Source organism: Xenopus tropicalis, chromosome 7, assembly GCF_000004195.4.
Source record: "Xenopus tropicalis strain Nigerian chromosome 7, UCB_Xtro_10.0, whole genome shotgun sequence".
Taxonomy (NCBI): domain Eukaryota; kingdom Metazoa; phylum Chordata; class Amphibia; order Anura; family Pipidae; genus Xenopus; species Xenopus tropicalis.
The window spans coordinates 116,257,578-116,280,321 of NC_030683.2; the positions used below are offsets into that span (position 1 = coordinate 116,257,578).

Consider the following 22,744-nt stretch of genomic DNA (forward strand, 5'->3'; position numbering starts at 1 on the left):
AACCTTTTTCGGATATGTCATATGGGTCACATTATATCAGAATAATGATATCATACAAAAGCCTACAAAGGCCACTATGAGACTGGGGCCACAAAATGTTCTGAAGCTCCCAGTTGGATAGCCCTGTCATAGATAGCCAACTTTTTCCAACCCATTCTTGTTGTAGCCACACTGAGTTCCATCCAATGCAATTTGCCTGATTCCACAAAAGAGAATTGTGCTTGTATTTTGGCACAAATCAGGAGTTTCAGGGGTTGGGTCACGTCAGTGTTTAAAATGGGTTTTTGCATCTGTTTCACAGGAAGGGAGTCTGGTACAGCTACTGATGCATCTCTCTGTGGAAACCCTGGATCTACCACAGAGTCTGGGGTATTGGTAGCTCTAGGCCAGTGATCCCCAACCAGTTGGTTGAGCAACATGTTGCTCCCCAACCCCTTGGGTGTTGCTCCTAGTGCCCTCAAAGCAGGTACCATATATACTTGAGTATAAGCCGATCCAAATATAAGCCAAGGTACCTAATTTTACCTAAGAAAACTGGAAAAACTTATTGACTCGAGTATAAGCCTAGGGTGGGAAATGCAGCAGCTACTGCTAAGTTTTAATAATAAAAATGAATACCAATAAAATGACATTAATTGAGGCATCAGTGGGGTATATGTTTTTCAATATTTATTACAAAGAAAAACAGTAAACTAGCTCTGTAAGCGGAGAAGAGGGTCAACAAAAAAAATATGAGTACTACCCCACGCTCATTGCACATTGGCAAACTGGCAGCAGACCCGGTCCCGGAGGAGATGTAAGGGGGAATAAGTATTGCTAGTGGGAGACTAGGTCAGGGTTGCAGGTGGCCTAAGGGTGACTTTTTCAGCACATTTTGGGTGCTGAAAAACTAGGCTTATACTCGAGTATATACAACTTATTTTTGAATTCCTGGCTTGAAACAGAGCCTCCAATAGGCTGCAAGCAAGCATATGTCCTGCAAATAGCCAATCACAGACGGAATTTGGCACCCCAGGAGCTTTTTGAATGTTTGAGTTGCTCTCTAACTTTTTTATACAGTATTTGAATGAGGCTCACAGGCAAAAAAGTTTGGGGACCCCTGTTGTAGGGTTTACCATAATCGATAGGTGCAGTCGAGCACTATTTATAAGCAGAGGCAACATCTCAGCTCATCTCTAATAATAAGTAATGTTTCTTCTCTGGACTAGGCATTGATTTTTTTAAGTATTACTACTAATGCATCTCAGCCATAAACAATCCTCTATTAATACACTGTGGGGGATGCATATAATGCAGATTGCAATCAACATTTTCACTTGCAAGTTTAAAATAAGTCCGATGTGGCTTCTATGATTGATCTTAATGAATAGATCTAAACATTGTATCCTGAGGTTTCAAAAGAAGTGAATTTTAGATGTAATTAGTTGGAACCGAGGCTGCTTTTACAGTCCGTAAGATTCTCTGCCACTGACCTCAAAATCAATGGCACCACGGTATTAGTGACTCAAAGCAACCTCTCTTTTATTTAGTAGAGAAGAAGGGCAAAAATGATAAAGAGCAAGAGACAACTATTCCTCTGATGCAGTAGGCAATGCTATATATCTCACACGGTGCTTTATTACAGTTGCAAACTATGGGTTTTTTTTATTGGCTTCTCAATGGGTTTTCTTAGAAGCATCCATAATGGATCAAGCATGAACTGGCATCCCACTGAGAGGCTGAAGCCGCCTTTTACAGACCCAGTTGAAGGGCAATTTGAACATCTTGTTCTGGTTTTGTTGTTTGCAGTCACTTTCAGCTGACGTTCTTGAAGCTGCAGAAAAGTTACCGGGTTGAGAAAAAAAATAATGGGAATGTGGCAAAATGAAATGTATACAATTATTTGGGTGGAGCAGGCAAATCATCTCAAAAGTGATCCGTCTTTAATAAAAGTAACATCCATTTATAGACTATTAATACGGCATCTCTAATATAACCTGTCGGAGACATGGACTCCTGTGTTTCTTGAGATTCAACAAGATGTCAGTGGAACACGGGATAAGATTAAACATGGGGTACTTAAACATGGGGACACTTCTAGAAAATGCAACTAGAGGGGCTACAATAATTAAATTGGTCAATTAGATTTACTAGAGACGCCCCTGATATTTAAAATTGTTTATGCTCGGATGTGAAATGATTTCAGTGATTACTCAGCAAGTCCAGTTGCTCTAGATCAGTGATCCCCAACATGTTGCTCTCCAAAACCCTTGGATGTTGCTCTCAGTGCCCCCAAACCAATTCCTGACTTTGGTTGAACGAGATTTCCTACCAAATAAAGCCCCTGTAAGCTGATAGTGTGCATAGAGGCTGCCTAATAGCCAATCACAGCCCTTATTTGGCACCTTCATGAACTTTTATGATGCTTGTGTTGCTCTCCAAGTCTTTTTACATTTGACTGTGGCTCGCGAGTAAGAAAGGTTGGGGACCCCTGCTCTAGATTTACTTATACTAGATATCAAGGACATCAGTTAAATGTCAACCCCTTATTATACCCTAACTGACCTTTAGAGTGGGCCTCAGTGTATATCTTGGAGAACAAGCCAAAATATCAAGTTATTGACAATACAATACAATGACATTATCATTGCTTATATAAAGCAACTGACACAGAGGAACCCTGGAACTACCCCAAACTTAAATGGTGGTAGCTCCAGGGTTCTGACTGGGCGGTGTCAAAATACACAAAAATGACAAAAATACACATGAAATTGCTCCTAACCAAGGCGTCTTAAACACAGGCTTACTTTTATTGTGAGTCCTGGAAATGATGCCACCCAAGCTTAGAAAATTATTAGTGCAAGTGCTTTCGATTTGCATTTAATTGTAATTGAACTCATTTTGATGCACCAGATGCAGTTGCGCCAAGCTCAATTCCCCATTGTAGATGGAACAAAACTGGAATTATAGGGGAAATTCTGTACTGTGGGTTAAAAACATTTGGGTCCAAAATGGCACTTTGGTAAGTAAATGAGCGCAATACTGTACACAGATAGCGGAATTCCCACACCAGTTGTACTGAATGTAGCCAAGGACCATCTTATGTATTTATTTACTTTTTGTCACATAAACACGGAAGTTGAAAATTTTTCACTGCGCATTAAACCTTGCACAATTTTCATATTCGAATTAGGATTTGGATCGGTATTTGGCCAATTCGGTATTTTGGCCAATTCTTTTGGGTGGATTTGGTGCATCCCTACAATAAAAGATGCCTTTTCATAGCATACACTGTGGTCGTAAATGATCCCTATTGTCTTATCATTCTTGTTAATGTCCGTATGTGAGATATCCATGAGTGTTAAATAAGACTTTTGTATTACAGGTCGGGAGAAGGGTCGCTGTGTGGCATCAGAATTTTTCCACGGGCCAGATACCGATATTGTAACGGAAAATACAGCAAACATACTCAGTGAGTTTTGAAATATCCCATATGTCATTATCCAGTCTTTGCCTGTTGGTCAGTATTATGTATAGAATATTTCCTAACACATCTCCCTGATGTTTCATGTGAAACCATCGTCTGCTCGTTAAATCCTGTGTGCACTCTGTGTGCCGCCTACCCTGGGCACTCAGTTTATACTATGCCCCCCTCAAAACCTGCCTACTCTCTCACATGGCAGTTAGTGGATCCATGGGATTTTATGGTGCAGAAATACTATGCCTTTTTGGTGCAATGACTAGTTCCAAGCTTTCAGTAAGACAAATATCCTGTCCTGGGCTATTATATAGAACTAATATGTTACTCAGCTCTTCCCAGACTGTATTATCTTTCAAGCCGCTTTATGTCCACTGGAGCTGACAGTTTAATTTTCCTATCATAGGCAGCCCACCCACATAAGCAGATCACATACAAACACCAGGCCCTGGCTTGAATCAGACTTAAGACCCCTAGTTCTAATAGGCTGCATTGCTTATGACATACAGATAAAGCAATTTCACAAAGCTCGTATATAATGTGTCGTTCATTGTTTACAAGCTTTTAATTACAAAGCTGCACTCTCTCTCTGTTTCCATTCCAATCAATAGGACTCCATTATTAGTGTGCCAGTATGCAGTCAAAAGCATGGCGTTTAAATACAGATTGAGCAAAAGATGTTTATGCAAGCACATTTATGATTAATGGAATTCAATGGCTGGCCCTAAAATAGCCTTTACCTAAATCTTTTGTTTTTTTGTTTTCTTGGTAATGTCAATATCAAACAAGCAGATACATTTAGATGCCTTAAAGATAGCATGACACATGTGCGGTTCTAATATTGATATGGGAATTGACTGCTTTGTGACCATTGGGCTATGTACCCTCATGTAAAAATGAATCCTTGTATGTTGAATCTTCTTTTTTCAGTTTATAAATTGATATTATTCCATGTACAAATTGAATTGTGATGGTTCTTTATTGAGGCGGCTGCTGCATTTATACTAACACTATGGGCTCAGTGTTGGACTGGCCCACCAGGATACCAGGAAAACTCCCAGGTGTCAGTGGGCCCTCCTGCTCCTCACCATTTGGCCTGTTTCATGGTCATTCCCTATTTCTTAATTGGAACAAAGAGGAGAAATAGATGGAAGAATAGATGCTAGCATGTAAATAAAAGAGACTAGGAGAATAAAGAGGTTGATTGGAAAGCAAAATAGTTTGGAGAGTGGGCCTAGGGTTTAAGGTTTTCTGGTGGGCCCCTGGGGTCCAAGTCCGACACTGTATGGGGTCGAAGAACACTATATTCTTATACACAACACTACCCATTTATTAGACATTGTTTTACCAGATATAAGGCACCTCTAACTTGCATCAGTACATAGGCCACTACGGATACCCCATGGCATTATTTATGGGCTTGTACTCTCTCCACTTACTGTAATGTGTGTCCAGTTATTGTCCTGGGATTTATAGTCCCGCTGCTTTCCAGAGAATCTGTGCACTATCCTCTATGGAAAGTAAAGGGACTTCAAGTCCCAGAAACCATCACTTAAACATGGAACAAGGAGACAAAAGAGTAGAAAGACTCTACCAGCCTAAATGGAGTTTAGGAAATGGTCCCTGTGAGTCAGAGACACAGTATCATGGTTTTCTCATCGGGTATGTTTGTGTAAGGAGAAATACATTTACAGCCTTCCCATAAGGCAGAGCTTTCTGGATGATGCTTTTCTGGATAAGGGGTCCTATACCTGTGTATGTATTCCTAAGTTCAGATAGTGTTTATGCATGTTTACATAAGCCCAACTGAATGAGCTTCTGCACACATATGATATTGCCTAGGTTGTGGGCTGTAAGCAGACAAGTGGGGCTGCCAAAACTGATTCAAAAAAACGTGATCTTGAAGTCTTCCAAATTTGAGTTTTCTGACTAGAATTTTTAGAGATTTGCCAACTGAAAAAAAATAAAAAAAATTCAAATGAACAAATTTGCCAGCTAAAACCTGGTACATTTCAGTGGGAAGAGTAGTTACAATGCCCAGAATAACATACGGTTCTCCCTGCATTCTGTATCACAAGCAGCTCAACTTCAGCTCTCTCAGCTACTTCCTAGTATAGTATTAAGCTCCACCCCCTTTTATTTTCTGAGCTCTCCTTCTGACTGTGAAGATAGTTGAAGCGGTGCCTACTGCGCATGCCTGATTGATTTTCATTGAAAAGGAAAGAGAAGGAGAGCTTAGCAAAGAAAATAGGAAAGGGCTTCACGCTAGACTAGGAAGTAGCTGAGAGAGCTGAAGTTGAGCTGCTTTTGATACAGAATCTACATAAAACTGAGGGCAGAGAGAAATGTATGTTATTCTAGGGGGTGTATAGAGACTTCTTAAGGGTTTTTATTTATCTTTTAAATAGTCAAATTTGTAAAAATAAATGGCGATTTCTGCTTTGGCTGAATTTTTTTCCTACATAATCAAGCATTTCTGATTTTTTCATAATGAACTATTTCTGTAGAAGTAACCATGTGGCCTAATGTTACCTGATAGTAGCGCTATTTTGAGTATATATTTTTATTGCAATACACCAATGAGAGAGTTGCTCAGTTGAGTTTTCTTTGCTTGGGGGCAATGGGGCATTAGTTTGCAAGGATCCAAGATACGGAAGAGTGGCTGAGGGTGTTATAGAAGGTGCAGAATAGAGAAGTGTGAGTTTAACTGAAATGCATTTTGTTTGTAAAGTGGCTTTTTGTGCTTATCACGACGCAGTTTGATACACATCCATCATCGTCTAATGTTACATTATGTGTATTAGCCTGTAACGGGTGAGGCTTAGCTCTGTACTGAACTGGTCATTTTCAGGAAAGGTGTCTGACATGTTCTTTCTCTCACAACAGAAATGGACTCAGTGGAGCTCCAGAGTAGTGTCCGACGTTAGCCCCATTGGACAGTACAAATCTCTTCTCTGGTGAACAGCCAGGTATAGAGAGGTTTAACCGCCCGAAGTTTGTAGTGTTAGTGATGTATTTGTTGTACATCTTGCTGTGTTGTCAGTATGTAATAGTGTTCTGCATGGTCACAGCATATGCTGTGTGTAACGTAATTGTATCCTTTACTATTGTCATAGATTTGATGGATGGCTGTATTCTCTACCTTATGATTGAGTCTAATATTGTATCTAAAAGATCCGCTAAAAGGCAAACAAGAGGGAATCATTGCAATGTTCCCTTGCAAGTCTAAACTCTAAAGGTGACAGAATGTTCTCCCTTTGCTTTATAGAATGGGTGTAGGAATTGCCGTCCCTAGGTGACATTTTTGAGCGGTTTCACTTATGATACAATAAAGGTCGCTTGCACCACTAGACCAAAGGTTGGATCAGTTAGATCAGGCACTCAAATCATTGTGGAAGGTCCTGGGGATGACCCTTTGTACTAAAAGCACAACAATCGTTACATTTCAGTGGTAATTGTAGACTGAATGGAGGCAGTTTGACAGTGGCTCTGGGACATTGGGGTCACCATGGTTGCCTTTCTGTTAAAATTGTATTATTTCTTTCTAGCCTTTGCCAACAATCCATTTCTGACATCTCATCAAACCCTCATGGGTTGTATTATTTTACTTTTTCAATTAAAGGAGAAGGGTAACTAAAGCCGGACAAAGATATGGCCGTAAATGTTGTATCTTATTACTGTTAACTGAAACGTTCTGCAGCCTAATGACAGTGAAGACTGATGCCCTTAAAGTTGGAAGAGCCCTTTGGTCGTCTCACAGCAGTTATATATTATGGATCAATACTTTAGACCTTAGTACAGTAAATTAGATCAAAGAGAAGAAACCTCTGCCTGCTGGTTTCATCTTCATCTGTTTAGAAAAATATCATGTAAAAGCCCCAAGTAGCAATCTTATTCCTTTATAAACTAGCCACTTATGTAATACTTATTAGGGCCGACTCACTAAAGTGCGATAACGCTTATCGCATGCTTTTTTGCGTTAAAAAGCACACGATAAATAAGAACATAAGTCATTTCGCGCTATTTACCTCGCATTGCGCTTATTCTCGCATAGATATAATACTAACGCATGATTCACAAACACATATGAAGCGTTAAACGCGCTAAATATCGCATTAGTCTGACCAAAAATTAACACCTACTTGGGGCAGGCGGTACTGCGGTTCGCGAGCATTTGGCAACACAACACGGACTTTGCAGTGGGATTTATTCAAGTCTGTGTTGGCCCTAGAGTGATGCAGCCGCCAGTTTGCAAGGAAATGGTCATTTTCAGAACGGTAGTTTTCCGAAAGTAATGGTTACGTGCGTAATATCGTGCGCTAATATAGCAAGCGGCGAAATATATCACGAGCAGTGGGAAATAACGCACACAGTGGGAATTAACGCAAGAAAAACGCTCATCGCGAGTTAATGCAAAGAACATCGCGTCTTAATTATGACGCCTGTCCTTTTAGTGAATCGAGTGTTAAGTCGCAAAAAATAAGAAGCGATAAAATTTTTAACACATGCTATAAATAGCGCTCGTTTTAACGCACTTTATTGAATCAACCCCATTGAATGCTATATAAATGCTGAGACTTATATTCTCAATACATGCCTGCACAGAAACCAGAGAAGTCTATAGCAAACAGGTCAACAACTTGAATGTGCTGTGTCAACAGCATGACAGTACTTATCCCACGTTATTGGCTTTTTCTATGTATTTTGTTCAATATAGACAGTACTTATCCGGCAGTATGGGGGTTTATATATGTTTAGTTCCATACCGAAAAAAAGTAAAGAAACAGAAATGGGTCTCTCTCTCTGCCTTCTCAAACTTGTAGATTTCTAAAGCCACACTGATCCACACTAGTTGATCATTTCTTTATTTTGGGTTAAAACTTAAACGTATCTGTCAGATGTAAACTCACTTTTTGATATAGCAAGTTATTTTCTAATGCTCTTCAAGATACTAAGCACAAACTAAACAAAAAAAGATGGAGAGCTCCAGGAATAGGACAATCATTGGCCTTCAGAAGTCTTTCTGTGCTCCAGGGTTGGAACAATAAGTCATACACATAAGGTACAACATTTCAATAGCCTTTGTTGGGCTTAAGTTCTCCTTTATAGGACTGTACACAACGCAAGGTCACAATATCACAGTGGAATGTAAGATTCAAAGATGTATCCTTTAATCTTCTGTATGTCACCAGTGACTGGGCTTCAAACTGTTTTTATATCAAATATTTTGTTTTTCTTACAGAGACAATCCGCAGTGCCACCCCATTTCCAATGGTCAGCCTTTTTCTTGTGTTCACTGCCTTTGTAATAAGTAACATTGGGCATATTCGGCCCCAGAGAACCATTCTTGCGTTTGTTTCTGGAATCTTCTTTATACTATCTGGTAAGTTTATGTAACCCCTATTTGGCTATGAAATAGTTAAAACCCAGGCTAGTATGGATTAGAGCATGGGCTACATGTGACTCTCTTAAACAGGATGGGCCTTCGCTATGTGGAAGAGACCATGCAGAGCAAAGGGTGTACTACAACTCACTGTAGCTGTGTGCAGTGCAATTTAGCAAAGATGGACACCAGAAAGGTTCTTGCAATTGAACTATAACACCGTTTATGTCAGAGACAATTGATGATGTAGGTTTATACTCACAAATACAGTTGCAGATGTTAGATGATAGTAGTACTCTGAGGACAATAAGAGAGGATGCACACCGATTTATCCCAACTCCTTTAGAGTCAGGGCAGGGTAAATGCACCTGGTCATCTTGGCACCCCCTTTGGAAGCAGTCAGGATAGATACCTCAGTCCTCAGGTTGATAACCCCTAGCGTGAGAGTCCTCCGTGTGAGTAGGGATCAGGGTTTATTCTAACCTGGCCCTACTGCTGAGGCAACATTGCCAAATGAAAGAAATACTTCCTGCTACTTTCCTTGGTGGGGCTGGAAAACTGCCCTTGCTTCCTTCCCTCTCTACCTCACGCTCCTAGAGATTGCTCGACAAGAGTATCTAGCTAATCCTTGTTCACAGGGTCCCTGTCCCCGACTTCACCAGAGTGGTTGGTAATACTCTGGGGCAAATGGCTTTACTGGGGCCTAGTTCTACTCCAAGGCTCAGTGGTCCTTCACCTGAGAAGCAGAGGCAGCCCAAGAGGAAGTCACACCTCCTTACCAGACACTATATCAGTCTGCAAGGGGTGTGGACAACCTAAACTAACCAATAAGGTAGAAGGCATAGTGAAACTAGATACATGGGACTTTGCCCAGTAACAGTAATATGAAGAAGTTGTAGTGGAATAAAGTCCCTACATTTACTCAAAGAAAGAGGCCATTTCTATACCACATAATCGTCCATAATAGGGATTTGGGACTCTAAACAGTGGGCCAAGTTCAGTTCAATGACAAAAAGTTATCTAATGGATTATCTCTTTAAAAATGAGATTCAATTCGACAAGAAAAAAATGGCCAGAAGAGCTATTAATTTGCAATTGTTTGTGCTTTTTGTTGAATTTATTCCAGGTCTTTCCTTGATTGTGGGTTTGGTCCTCTACATCTCAAGCATCAATGATGAAGTCATGAACCGGCCCAGTAGCTCAGAACAGTACTTCCATTATCGCTATGGCTGGTCTTTTGCTTTTGCAGCTTCATCATTTCTCTTGAAAGAGGTTTGTAGCTTAAATGCACAGATATTTCGATTTTACAAGAGAATAAGTGAAATGTTGCTTGCAGATTCAGTTGGCCATTTCTGTAGAATTAGGTCACCAGGGACTTCAATTCACTTTGATGAAGATTCACCATAATCTTCAAGGATCTCAAATATCTTCTTGGTCGAAGTTCACTTTGATTTTGATCGCAGTTCCTTGGGCTTTTGGTCCCAATTCCCAAATGCTCTGGATTCTTTGATATTCTTTTAATGTTACCAGTTGCCTATGTTTGTAAGATGTGGATAAATAGAAATGAAATGCTATGCAAACAGCAGGGTTACTTTCATTAAAAAAAATCACAGAGACAGAATGATTTGTTGGCAAGAAGCTGACATTAAAGCTAAGGTCAAACAAGACCAAAACTGCCCGTGTCCCATTTTCTTTAATGAGAACTGCAGATGGTTATGGACCTCATATTGCTCCAGTCCACGTTTCAGTGCCAATATCGATCTATGTAATTTCCATTGAAGACAGTTTGGAGCAGCGCAAATTGTTCTTGTGTTTGTTCACTGTCTTGTGGGACAATTACATGGAAGAATCACCTACTAAAGCAAAGATAACAGATCCCACACCCCGTATTATCTTGTATCTTCAGAAAATTTGAATGAACCATAGAAGGTAGATACCGTCTATCAGGGTCGGACTGGGGGGTGCAGGGCCCACCGGGGCTCCCGCCCCAGGGGCCCTGCAGGTGCCCCAGCCGCGTCCCCTAACCCCCCCAAGGGCCCCCCTAACCCCCCCGAAGGGCCCCCGCCTGACGTCCTCCCCGAGCGCGTATAAATTGAACGCGTCGGGGAGGAACAGTCAGTAGCGGGGAGCGCCGGCAAAGGTCGGACTGGGCTGCTGGGGCCCACCGGGATTTTTCCCGGTGTCCCGGCGGCCCAGTCCGACCCTGCCGTCTATGGTTAATTTGTAATAGAATGCCAGGAATTAGGTCACCAGGGACTTCAATTCACTTTGAAGTCCCTGGTCCTTTAGAGAAAAAACCTTCCGGGATAGAAAACAGTGGATCAGTGATTTTGTTTTGCCTACTTGCAAGACTAAAGGTCCCCATACACTGGCAGATCCGCTCGCTTAGCGATGTCGACAAGCGAGCGGATCTTCTCCCGATATCCCGCACCTACCGGTGGGCGAGTATAGCTTTACCCAAATATCTAAGCATTTCATACAAAACCACTATATATACAGTTTGTGTAAAGGTCTACATACTTTTGTAAGGCACTGAATATATAGTTATCTACCACATAAATGCTACATATTGTATATGTAATTTCTGTACTTGTTTCTTATTAATTTTTTTTCTATACTTTCTCTGGCTGCAGGGTGCTGGAGTAATGTCAGTCTATCTTTTCACCAAACGCTACGCTGAAGAGGAAATGTACCGCCCCCACCCTGCCTTCTACCGACCTCGGCTCAGCGACTGCTCTGACTACTCCGGTCAGTTTCTTCACCCTGAGGTGTGGCATCGTGGCCGCAGTCCTTCGGACATCTCCAGCGACGTGTCAATCCAGATGACTCAAAACTATCCGCCAGCCATCAAGTATCCAGATCACATACACATATCTACGTCACCCTGCTAGAGTCATAAACAACTGGAAAATATTTGGAAGTTGCTATGTATCTCCATAGGTTCGACCTCTCCAGGCAGACATCAGAGTTTTGCCTGTTTAATCAGAGACCGTGTTCCGTGGAGCTCAGCAGTGAACATTTACTTCCAAGCATCTGGATTGCTACAGTTCCTATCTCATCTTAAATCCATATATTCTTATGTATGCCCTTGTTTTCCAATCATTCTATCATTCCAACAAGGATTTCCATGTTTGGTTCTCGTTTCATGAAACAGGAGCTATTTAGGGGGCCACAAGACTCCACCATTTACTCTTTCCATACGTTTGTCTCTCCAGTTTTTCTTAGATCCTTAATTCCAGCCATTGTGGCCTCCTGGAGAGCCTTTTCTTAACTCAGCCAAGGGATTCTTGACATAAAGAAGACCTGCACTACAAGCCATGTGAACAATTTTTCCTGATTTTAGAATGGAAATCACAAGCTGGAACAAAAGAGAATGTGAGAAAAAAAAATCATTATCTTCCACTTTATTTGGATGAGCCATTTAAAAAACTATTAATACATGGTTATTGGGCAAAGCACCTTGACACCAATGTAAAGGGAAAAGAATACCTGTCTCCCAGAAATCACTTTTAACCCTTGATTTACTCAAGACTCTACAGCATGAGCAAACGTCTATTCTTTTTAAATTGCCATTATTAGTGACTTTCAGTTGTAGAGATAAGAAAAACATGTTATTAACTGGTACAGGCTAATTTAGCGTCTTTTAATTTTTCTAAAGGTCACCCATACTTAATCATATTGCTAATTAAAGAGGATACAGAAACACTCATATAGACCTTGCTAGGACCTGCTGTATGTGATGCAATAGTTCAGGGATAGGCAGTCTTTTTTTTTTTATTCCAGATGAACTAGAGCTCTATTGTAAATGTAGTCAATTGGTTGAAGGATGTAGGATGTTGTATGTTAGCTGAGTGATGGACTGACTAAGGGGTACAACATATGGGCTGGTAATGATTGCAGGGATTTATATGAGCTACTTGAGGTACAGTATGCAGATAGTTGGATCTATGTGCATACTGAGCAACATGTTGCTCCCCAACTCCTTGGATGTTGCTCTTAGTGCCCCCAAACCAGCTAGTTATTTTTTACTTCATGACTTGGGGGCAAGTTTTGGTTGAATAAAAACCAGGTGTACTGCCAAACAGAGCCTCCAATAGGCTGCCAGTTGACAAAGGGGCTGCCAAATATCCAATAACAGCCTTTATTTGGCACCGCAGAGGCTTTTAATGCTTGTGTTGTTCCCTAACTCATTTTACATTTGAATGTGGCTCACAAGTAAAAAAGTTTGGGGTCCCCTGGTCTAAGGCATACAGGTAATTGCCTGAGCTAGTATATCTGTATATCTGTAAAAGTTAAAGCACTGAAGATTACCGAGACATATCTCAGTACTAATGGATTGTATATTATGGGAAATTATTATTAGGCACTTAAAACCACTTATTACAGGGCTGCACTGGCTAAAAAGGAATGTTTGTCTGTTCTAAATAATAATTTCATTTAAAATGAGTGAATTTAGGAGCCCTATTCTTGCTTCCTCAAGGAAAAGGGAGGGGATAGAAAATACCTGTAGCAGGTGTATGTCTCTTAGAAAGGGAAATCACATCTGCAAAAATATATATATGTTTTTCTTAAGAGAGGTATTGCCGGCCAATGATGCCCCAGTACAGCAGACCCAATGCAGTGCCTTTTACAGGCTGTCAGGGATCCACCAGGTCTTATACTTGCAGGAAGGGGCTGAGTACCCCAACCTCACTGTGACTTTCAGCATAATCAAGTATTATATTCCTCTTGTCTGAATTCAAAAAGTTCAGACTATTCTGACTAAAGTGACTAAAGGTCATTCGATGGGTCTAAATTGTTACTCTGACTCCCAACCCCAAAGCAGTTGAAGAGGCTGGTAAGCTTGAAGGCCATTTAGGTGGAGACTTCTAACTTTCATTTCTATATATCGAAGCATAGTCTAAAGGAAATGTTTGTTAAATTCTTGGATAAACATGTATCTGCTGCCCTACACTTCCCTCCAGTTACAGCTGCATGAGTGATATAATAACAGTAGCATGACTATAGGCAGAGCAGACCCCACTATTGTGGAGACTCACATACGGAGATGGCCCAGTAATAACCTTGTATCCTTGTTCCCAAACCAGTAACTGCCCCATTGCTGGACTGAAAAGGGATCGTAAACCCAAAAGTATAAATATTGATGGCCCAAGCTGCCCATCACAAAATAATTTTAGCTTAAAAATGATAATCATGGTGTTGCTTCACTGACCTTTCCATTAACTGCTCTACCCTTCCCTAATTGATACTAATACTTATGTACCTTTAGTTAGGCTGCTACATTTACAGTGGTGCAATTGGATGCTATTCAGTATCAAATGAATTTTAGGGCTCACAAAACGCCACCTATATATAAAGTGCTTCCTGTATAGTTAGTGCACATTAGCTATACTCACTAGAGCAGTTGATCTGTCCTCTAGGCTCCTTCCTCGCACACACCCAGCACTTCCCTCATACTGAATGTAATTCTCACACAGTGTTGGACTGAGGTTGCCAAGGACCCATCAGAAAACCTTAGGCCTCAGGCCCACTCACTCTCCAGACCATCGTTCCTTCTCTGTTCACTCACTTTCTTTAATTACTTATTTTTACATACTCTTATCTATCCTTTCTTCCATGCCTTCTGTTTCGACTCATATAGAATTGAGTAATGGCCATATACAAGGCAAATGTTTGGGTAAGCAAGACAACTGGGCCCACCAGGAGTTTTCCTGGCATCGCAGTGGGCCAGTCTGACACTGTTCTTACAATAGAAGGTACAGGCAATAAAGTCACAAATCTATCCAAATTCCATCTAAATACACCATAACGGATGCACGGCTAGCTCCTGCCTATGTGAGGTAGACACTGTTAGTAGCCTTGGCTAAATATGTGTTTTGAGAAAATTGTATTTCCTAGCCTGAATTGGTATGGAGAACTGGCATTTCTACCTACATATCTGTCTGTAAAGGATAAAGTTGGTTTAGAATGAGTATTCCTATTGGCACAGTTGACTGGAAGCCCCACGGAAGCAGGTGATTTACCATCCACCCTCCATAAGCCAAGCTTTTTGTGTTTTATTGTCTTTCTCCCCTCCTTGCTTGCTAAAGCGGCACATCTTTCACCAGTCTGGAACATTTCAGTCTTTGAGCTACTGTAGCTATGAAAAAAAAATGGAAGTTTCCGAATTGGTGTTTTCTTTTTTCTGGCAAACACTCTGCAATGACAATAAAGATGGCTCTGATATGAAATACGCGCAGACTTTTGTTCTGCAGCAGAGGAGACTGCGTTTCAGGATGCTCGGTATTCTGCATGCTAATCAGTAGTGTGGATAAATACTGCTGGCACAAATGACACTAAAACATCTTTACGACTAAGGCAGCATAAAGACCGGCAATATAACGAACGTTCCGTTGGATTCTAAACACCAACAACCAAAATTTCTGCCTGAAGACTTTTTTTTCCTCCTTTTTTTTTCCCATGTTGCACTAATGTTACAACACATACAGAAGTGTTGGTTCAATACGTATAGCAAAACATTCAGACTTGATTGCATTCAATCTGCTACTGTGGTTGTCACAGTAACACGGGAAAGACTTGGCTTACATTTGCCCATCTCTTGTTCTTTCATCCAAGGAAGACATATTGTTTCTGCGATGAGCAGAACGGCGATGGTTTCTCTTAAGCACTGAAATGTATGTAGACAGTTGATATATATATCAATGCAATGTAAGAAATGTAACATGAGATAATATAATGAAATAATGGAGTCTCTGGACGTCTTTACTAGTCGTAGGAAACCCTTTTACTGAACGTAGGCTCTGCAAGGTCAGTAAAGATCTCTAGACATATCATTATTGGTAAGATTATTTCCTTACTAATTAAGGATAATTATTATATTTTTTCAATAGATTAGATTTAAGCTGTGCTTTCATATAGTTATGTTTGTTAAATGAAATTCAAGTGGGGATGGGACGAATCGGGTTGTACTATTCAATACATAATGCAGACTACTCGATCTTCATTCATCAATGGTTCTATAACTGACCCCATACACCTTTCCCGAATTGTTTATAACGTTTATTATTGCTTATTGCAGGAAGTGTTGAAATCCAAGAGGGCTTAAATAGCCAACCTGCAATGCACCCATTTATTGAAACGTAACTACCAGCAACCTTGTCAGCCATTGCTATTGTGCAATGTAGGAAATTTGGAAAGGTACTTGTGGGTAGTGTGCCTTCTGGGACACTGCGGCATATATACCTATGCCAAGAACCTTTACCAAGTGCACTGTGAACCTGAATGTCATTTAATCTGGCAGATTTTCAAGAGAGCACTATGTGGTCCTACTATAAATCTCCAGAAAAAAACCTCTGTCACTTCTGGAGTGACTTAAATCTTTTAACAAAATGGTGAAGGTACAGTGCAGCCACAGATGCATCACATGTCCCCCTTAGTTCAACAACAGTCAGAGGGTTTCATGGTATCAAGGGTTCCCCATGAGAATAATTCACACAATGTAATTTCCAGGGAAGAAGTTTAATAGAATAAGATAAATGAAATGCAAGTAATATTGCATGCCTACTGTATGTTCCATTCAAGGTACTGTGTGGACATAGACATGGATTCAATCATAAATAACAATTTTCATTTATTATTACCTGTTTTGAGTCTCTATGATTGGTTGGTTGTTGATCCTTTAAAGCGGAAATGGGAAGGTTCCAAACGAGTCAATTCTGGTATTAAATAAAGAGAAACTAAGTAGCAAAAGTGGGAGGTATAAAGGTTTTAGGGACTTGAATTGTACAAAATGAATAAACCAAAAATCTGGTAACTCCTTAGTTGCTAATAATGAGTGGGACATGCCAAAGACCACACTGGAATAGCCCCATACCCCATTGGATTCTGATGGTGATGATGTCCCTTTCAAAAAAGTGCCAAATAGTGAGAAAATAAGGCTTGAATGCTATCTTCAGGTGGCTCATGGAAAAGAAAACCCTTTCCTGATGCCCTTAGATTTTACATCCCATAGATGTAGGGCTGGAACTAGGTGTTGACTGAAGAGGCATGTGCCTTGGACGCAGGAGGGGTGGCTAGGCACATACCACTACTTTCTGCCTACCCCCCATTGCCACTCATAGCCACATGCATTCCTCCCACTGTGTTGCAGGGAAGGAGGGGGGGGGGGCAAGGTGGCCAGTTGGGTTGCCAAGGGTGCCTGACTGAGCTCTGCCATAGGACAATTTCTTGAGGTGTAAATGAGCCTACTTGTATGTTATTGGAGGATACAAGGAAACCGGAGTACCCAGTGGAGACCCACATGGAAAAAAATACAATCTCCTTGTAGATTGTGACAAATAGGGTGATATAATATGGACACAGAAGTCAAAACAGATTCATATTTTTAATTTTTTCTATTTCTCAGAGAATTTAGCTGCAGTTCTCATTTAGCTTGAAATTTCTAGAACTTCACATATGTTCTCATTATTTGTACTTGACCTCTGCTAGAATTTCATTGTGCAGAAGTACAGGGTTTAGAAAAGGAACCTAGACAATTAGTTCTGGGCAATGTGGTCCCACCCATTCTGTCTAATTAGAAGTTGCAGTCAGAAGACTCCAGATGGTATGTTCCTTGGTGCAATATGAAGAAGGCTGAGTGTGAAGCAAGACTTTCAAACTTTCCTTCAGCCCTCCAGCTGTTCATCTTCAGTTATAAAGCTTAGACCTTTGTGTTCTCAACTGTGGTAGACCTGAAGGTTGGTCATTTTTGTTCATAGCCTACTTTACTGTAAGACTAACAATGCTCTGTCAGATTGGGTATTTCACGTTACTTGCTCATCAATTGTTGCTTTTTGAGATTCGGCCTCAATACACCACCTAACGATCTAACACAATAATAGGGTTATGTACTAAAAGCCACTAATTTTGCCCTGGAACAGTAACCCATAACAACCAATGAGCATGTAGAATTTACTAGTCCTCTGTTTAAAAGCAAACACCTTATTGGTTGCTATGGGTTACTGCTACTGGGAACATTTAGTGCCTTTTATTACAAATGGGGGTAAGTGAGATATTTTCTACCTCAATGAGAAATAGTAGTGTAATTCACTCCGGCAGTACCAGCTATAAAATAAATGTGAAACCAGAAAGCATCAAGCAAAAACCTATTGTATTCCCAGCATCAAAGAGCAACGTTACATTACAGATAGGTGCAATCAAGTGACCTCTCAGACTGACTTGCCATTCAACACAACTAAGACTTTAGTCTGAAGACTATATATCATGGTGGTGCAAGCAGACACTATATCATATAAAGCAGTCAGCATGCTGCCGTGTGTTTAGCTTGTACACAGTGTTTGCCAAGTGATTTATACCCTTTGCAAGACTTGACTGCCTCCTCGATTGGCTTTCTGTTATTTGTCATTCTGTCTCTGGAAGGGTTTCGCCTTCATATATTTCACTGCAATGGCATCAGTTCCAGTAAACCTCAAGTGTAGATGCACATGTTAGGCTAGATTTATCTGCCATAGCCTGCCCTGTATGTGGATGAAGATACTCAGAGATGGAGACCCTATGCATAAATGCCATGGTTGTGACTGCCTCAACCGTATGTAGATGTGTTATCATAATTATATTTATATTCTACAAATATAGCACACTACTAAAGACACAAGAGGGCCGATTCACTAAAGTGTGATAAAACGTGTGCTATTAATAGCGTTCGTTAAAAATGTTATCGCGTCTTAATTTCCGCGACTTTTCACACGATTCACTATAAGCATACTTGCGCTATTTTACGCGCGATATTGCACGCGTTATTTAACTTGTGAAGACTATTTTCAAGCGGTATTTGACGGTACATGCGCTAAATAACGCACGCGTATAGTTATTATTTTTTGACGCCTGTGTCAATTTTTGGACGTGCGGTGAATTTTTGCGTGGCGAATTTTTTCATGCGTTTTGCCATTGGCAGATTGCTTTGCGAAACGCATGAAAAAATTTGCCGCGGAAAAATTCGCCGCACGTCTAAAAATTTGCTGCGAATCCATGCCTGGCGAAACATTTCATCACTTGTAGCCGAATATAAATAGTCGTGCGAATGAACGCACACCATGTTAGCCATACACGCCAATACTTGCGGAAAATTACTGTATTAAAAATGCCCGTTTCCCTGCAAACTGGCGGCTGCGTCACTCTGGGGCCAACACAGACTTAAATAAATAGCACTGCAAAGTCCATATTGTGTTGCCAAAAATTCATTAACTCATTAACTGCACTTTTTATAATTATCGCCTGCCTGAAGTAGGTGTTAATTTTCGCATAGCCTAATGTGATATTTAGTGCGCTAATTATCGTGTCTAATTTAACGCAAAAAAGCGTGCGATAAAATTTATCGCACTTTAGTGAATCAGCCCTAAGGTGATGGTGGATCGTAACTGTGAATTGAATAAAATGAGATTTCCCTACTTTACCCCTCCTTATTAATACCTTATCCCTCTATAGATGCCTTATCAGAGGTCAGCAGGTAAGCAGTTATAGAACAACCTAATAACCTCACAACCTCACACGAGTTGGACTTGTAAAAACTAAGTAAGCTTTATCAGAAAGGTCTATGTAAATACAGCCATAAGCACTTACAGAGTTGACAGAGTTCTCTGTCAAAAGAAACAAGATTTGTTGTCTCTTTTTTTCCTGTGCCAGAGACACACAGCTCTCTCCTCTCTCCTGCTCCCACTCCCTCAAGAATGCTAAGAACTCCCTTCCACCCCCTTAGGAATGTGGATCTGAGCCAATCGGCAGGAAGCTTCCTTATAGTCTTACAAACTGAGCATGTACATCGATCTTGGTCTTGGTGCAGGAGTGAGGCATTATGGGAACTTTCTTTACACAGCTCAGCGTTTTTTATCCCATGAGGCTTCTGATCATCTGAACGGGAGAAATATGGGGAGACTTAAGGGCACTATTGAGAGAACTGAAGGTATGCCTGCAGCTTGAGATTAACTCTTTATTAGCCTTTCCTGATTAAACATGACTGTCCTGTGCGACTTCAATATCCCAATCTAGGATCTGGCCACAATAACTGATAATATTCACAAGGTCTTCTATCTTTGGAACCTACATTTTGGACCTACAACCTCCTTTCTTCTTGAAGGTGCTGAGTAAGACACATCCCCTTTGTGCTACATAATAACACATCAAATCACACAAAGGGCAATCCCAGCTCTCCAACTATTGATCCCCAACTATTGATTTCCAACAATGGAAAGGTTAGCTTCGTGGCCCACTCACAGGCTTTTTAGGGTTGTCTATCCCACCAACATTCTTCTAGCACACAAAATAATGCATTTTATATACAATTAATATGACTAAAGCATTTACAAATAACTAATAAACACAAATAATCCGAAAACACCTGTATGTACGTTGCTTCAGCCACAAGTCTATAGGTCAATACTAATAATGCCTTACATTAGCTATTGTTATTATTTCTTCAACATGAACTTGTATTTGGCTTTGCAAATGCTTCGACTGCATTTTCCAGACTGTAGATTAATGTGGTTTGTAGTTGGAAGCACCTGCAGTCGGGCAGATAAGCAATAAATAATGCTTGCCATAAAGCTACATGTGCGGTAGTTACACCTATCGACTGCCTGCAGCTCAGTTAAGAAACCACCAAGACTAATTAACATGATTTCTTCCCATTTCAACTAGTGTCTTACTTTGTCACTATTGCCCTCTTACCTTCATTTTCCACTTGAATTGCTCCAAAGGAAACTGCCTGTTTTATTACTTTCCTAATGTTTTATCTTTAGTATCTTCTCTAAAGGTGTTAATGGATTTTTTGTCTAAGCAGCCTTATTATTTTTAGGGATGTAGCGAACCTCAAAAAAACCTGTTCGCGAACTTCCGCCGAAAATTGCGAATATTCGCGAACTTTGCGAACCCCATAGACTTCAATGGGAAGGCGAACTTTAAAAAATAGAAAAGCCATTTCTGCCCAGAAAACTGATTTTAAAGTTGTTTAAAGGGTGCCACGACCTGGACAGTGGCATGCAGGAGGGGGATCAAGGGCAAAAACCTCTGAAAAATTGACACACACGCCGTTTTTCGAAATGATCGGTAATTTTGCGACTTTTTCGTATTTTCCGGCGCTTTCGTAAAGTTATCGTAAGTTTTGCGACTTTTTCGGAGCTTTCGTACCGTTATCGTAAGTTTTGCGACTTTTTCGGAGCTTTCGTAACGTTATCGTAAGTTTTGCGACTTTTTCGGATCATTCGTACCGTTATCGTAAGTTTTGCGACTTTTTCGGAGCATTCGTACCGTTATTGTAAGTTTTGCGATTTTTTCGTAACGTTATCGTAAGTTTTGCGATTTTTTCGGAGCATTCGTACCGTTATCGTAAGTTTTGCGATTTTTTCGGTGCCGGCGAACCCAACTTGCGAACATCACGAAAAGTTCGCGAATTTGCGGACTTGCGAACACCCGATGTTCGCGCGAATTAGTTCGCCCGCGAACAGTTCGCTACATCTCTAATTATTTTCCATACTCTACTGAGTTATAATCAGCCTATGAGATTGCAGCACTGCCCATGACCTACTGGTGCCCAAATATGTTAGAAAGAGTCAAAGATGGAATTCTCCAGGGGCGGCAGGGATTACTGTACTGTTGATGGAACGCCACCTATCCGTATGATATTACATGGAATTATAATGGCTTGCTGAGCCCTCTAGTGACACTAACACTTGTGAAAGGTTCATATCTACCTGTAGGCTCTATCAAGTTTCCATGCTTTTCAATATAGAAGCTTTAAAAATCTCCCCCTGTGGTGTGTGCTCTATCTCTGTGTGCCAGATGTTACAATCTATACGTTATAGATAACCATTTGGATTCTACTACAGGGTCAGAAGCACCAGGAAACAAAAGTGCCCATTTACATTACATTGCACCCATTAAGTTACCCATAAGCCAATCAGATCATTCCTTTAGTTTTCTAACTTTCAGAAGTCTGATCAAGTAGTTCCTGGTTGTTTGCTATTTGGAGCTGCACTGATGGGATTTAGCATAAGTAATGCACAATTTGTCTTCCAAAACATCCCAGAAGCATAAAACAAGTCAAGCTTCCATTTAAAGGGGAACTACAGCTTCTGAACTAAAATTTGTTAAAGAGCTCCACACACAGAAACCCCTAATATACCTATCACTGTAATCTGTTCCTTAAAAAAAGTAAGAATAAATACCAATTGTATATGCTGAAATCCAGCTGCAACACAGTTCTTCTCTTTCAATGTAATTTGAAATCCTGGCAGGGGAGGAGGGACTAAAACACTGATGTTACAAATTGTAACAATTTCTCCACAGCTTATAGACAGCATGCAGGAACTACATAACCCACAATGCATTGCACTGTGATGTTCCTTTCCTTATTGACATCACGTGTGCAGGGAATTGTGGGATTGGGAGGATGCAGGCTGAAGGCAGGCTGAGGGACAGGCGACTACTGTTACATTTTATTTGAGTCACAAAGTAGCCAGCCAGATCAGCAGGGGAACAGGGGGCGGGGCTTAGGGAACTGTTCCAAACCAGATTATTACATTAAACATCATGAAAAGGCTGTATATTTTTTAATTGATATATATTGCTTGAAATTATAATTACTGTTCAAAAAGCTTAAGGTATGTTGGGGTGGAGTTCCCCTTTAGTATTTTAATTGTAAAACCAATTCCTTATTTGTTTTTGGTGGTCTTGGTGTAGGTATGTGCAGCACTGTTATTGGCTGCTCTCTAGATCAGCATTGTTATAATAGAACATTCTTAATAGATGATTCTTAGACATAAATGTGGGTGCCTGTGGTTGCTAAGGAAGCCATGATACACCCCTTAGCTCACATTTGCCTACCCCATCGCTTCCCAACATTCATCTTTGTA

The 22,744-nt window shown here is 40.6% G+C and overlaps 1 protein-coding gene across 1 annotated transcript in view; it reads left to right on the forward strand.

Annotated features, from left to right (window-relative positions):
- cacng7 (calcium channel, voltage-dependent, gamma subunit 7) overlaps positions 1–16,479 on the forward strand; it is a 54,467-nt gene extending 37,988 nt beyond the window's left edge. Inside the window, 4 exon segments of the mRNA NM_001079281.1 lie at positions 3,365–3,451; positions 8,700–8,840; positions 9,967–10,112; positions 11,474–16,479. Coding sequence (NP_001072749.1) covers positions 3,365–3,451; positions 8,700–8,840; positions 9,967–10,112; positions 11,474–11,731 — 632 coding nt within the window. The 3' untranslated portion in view covers positions 11,732–16,479.
- The last annotated feature ends 6,265 nt before the right edge of the window (positions 16,480–22,744 follow it).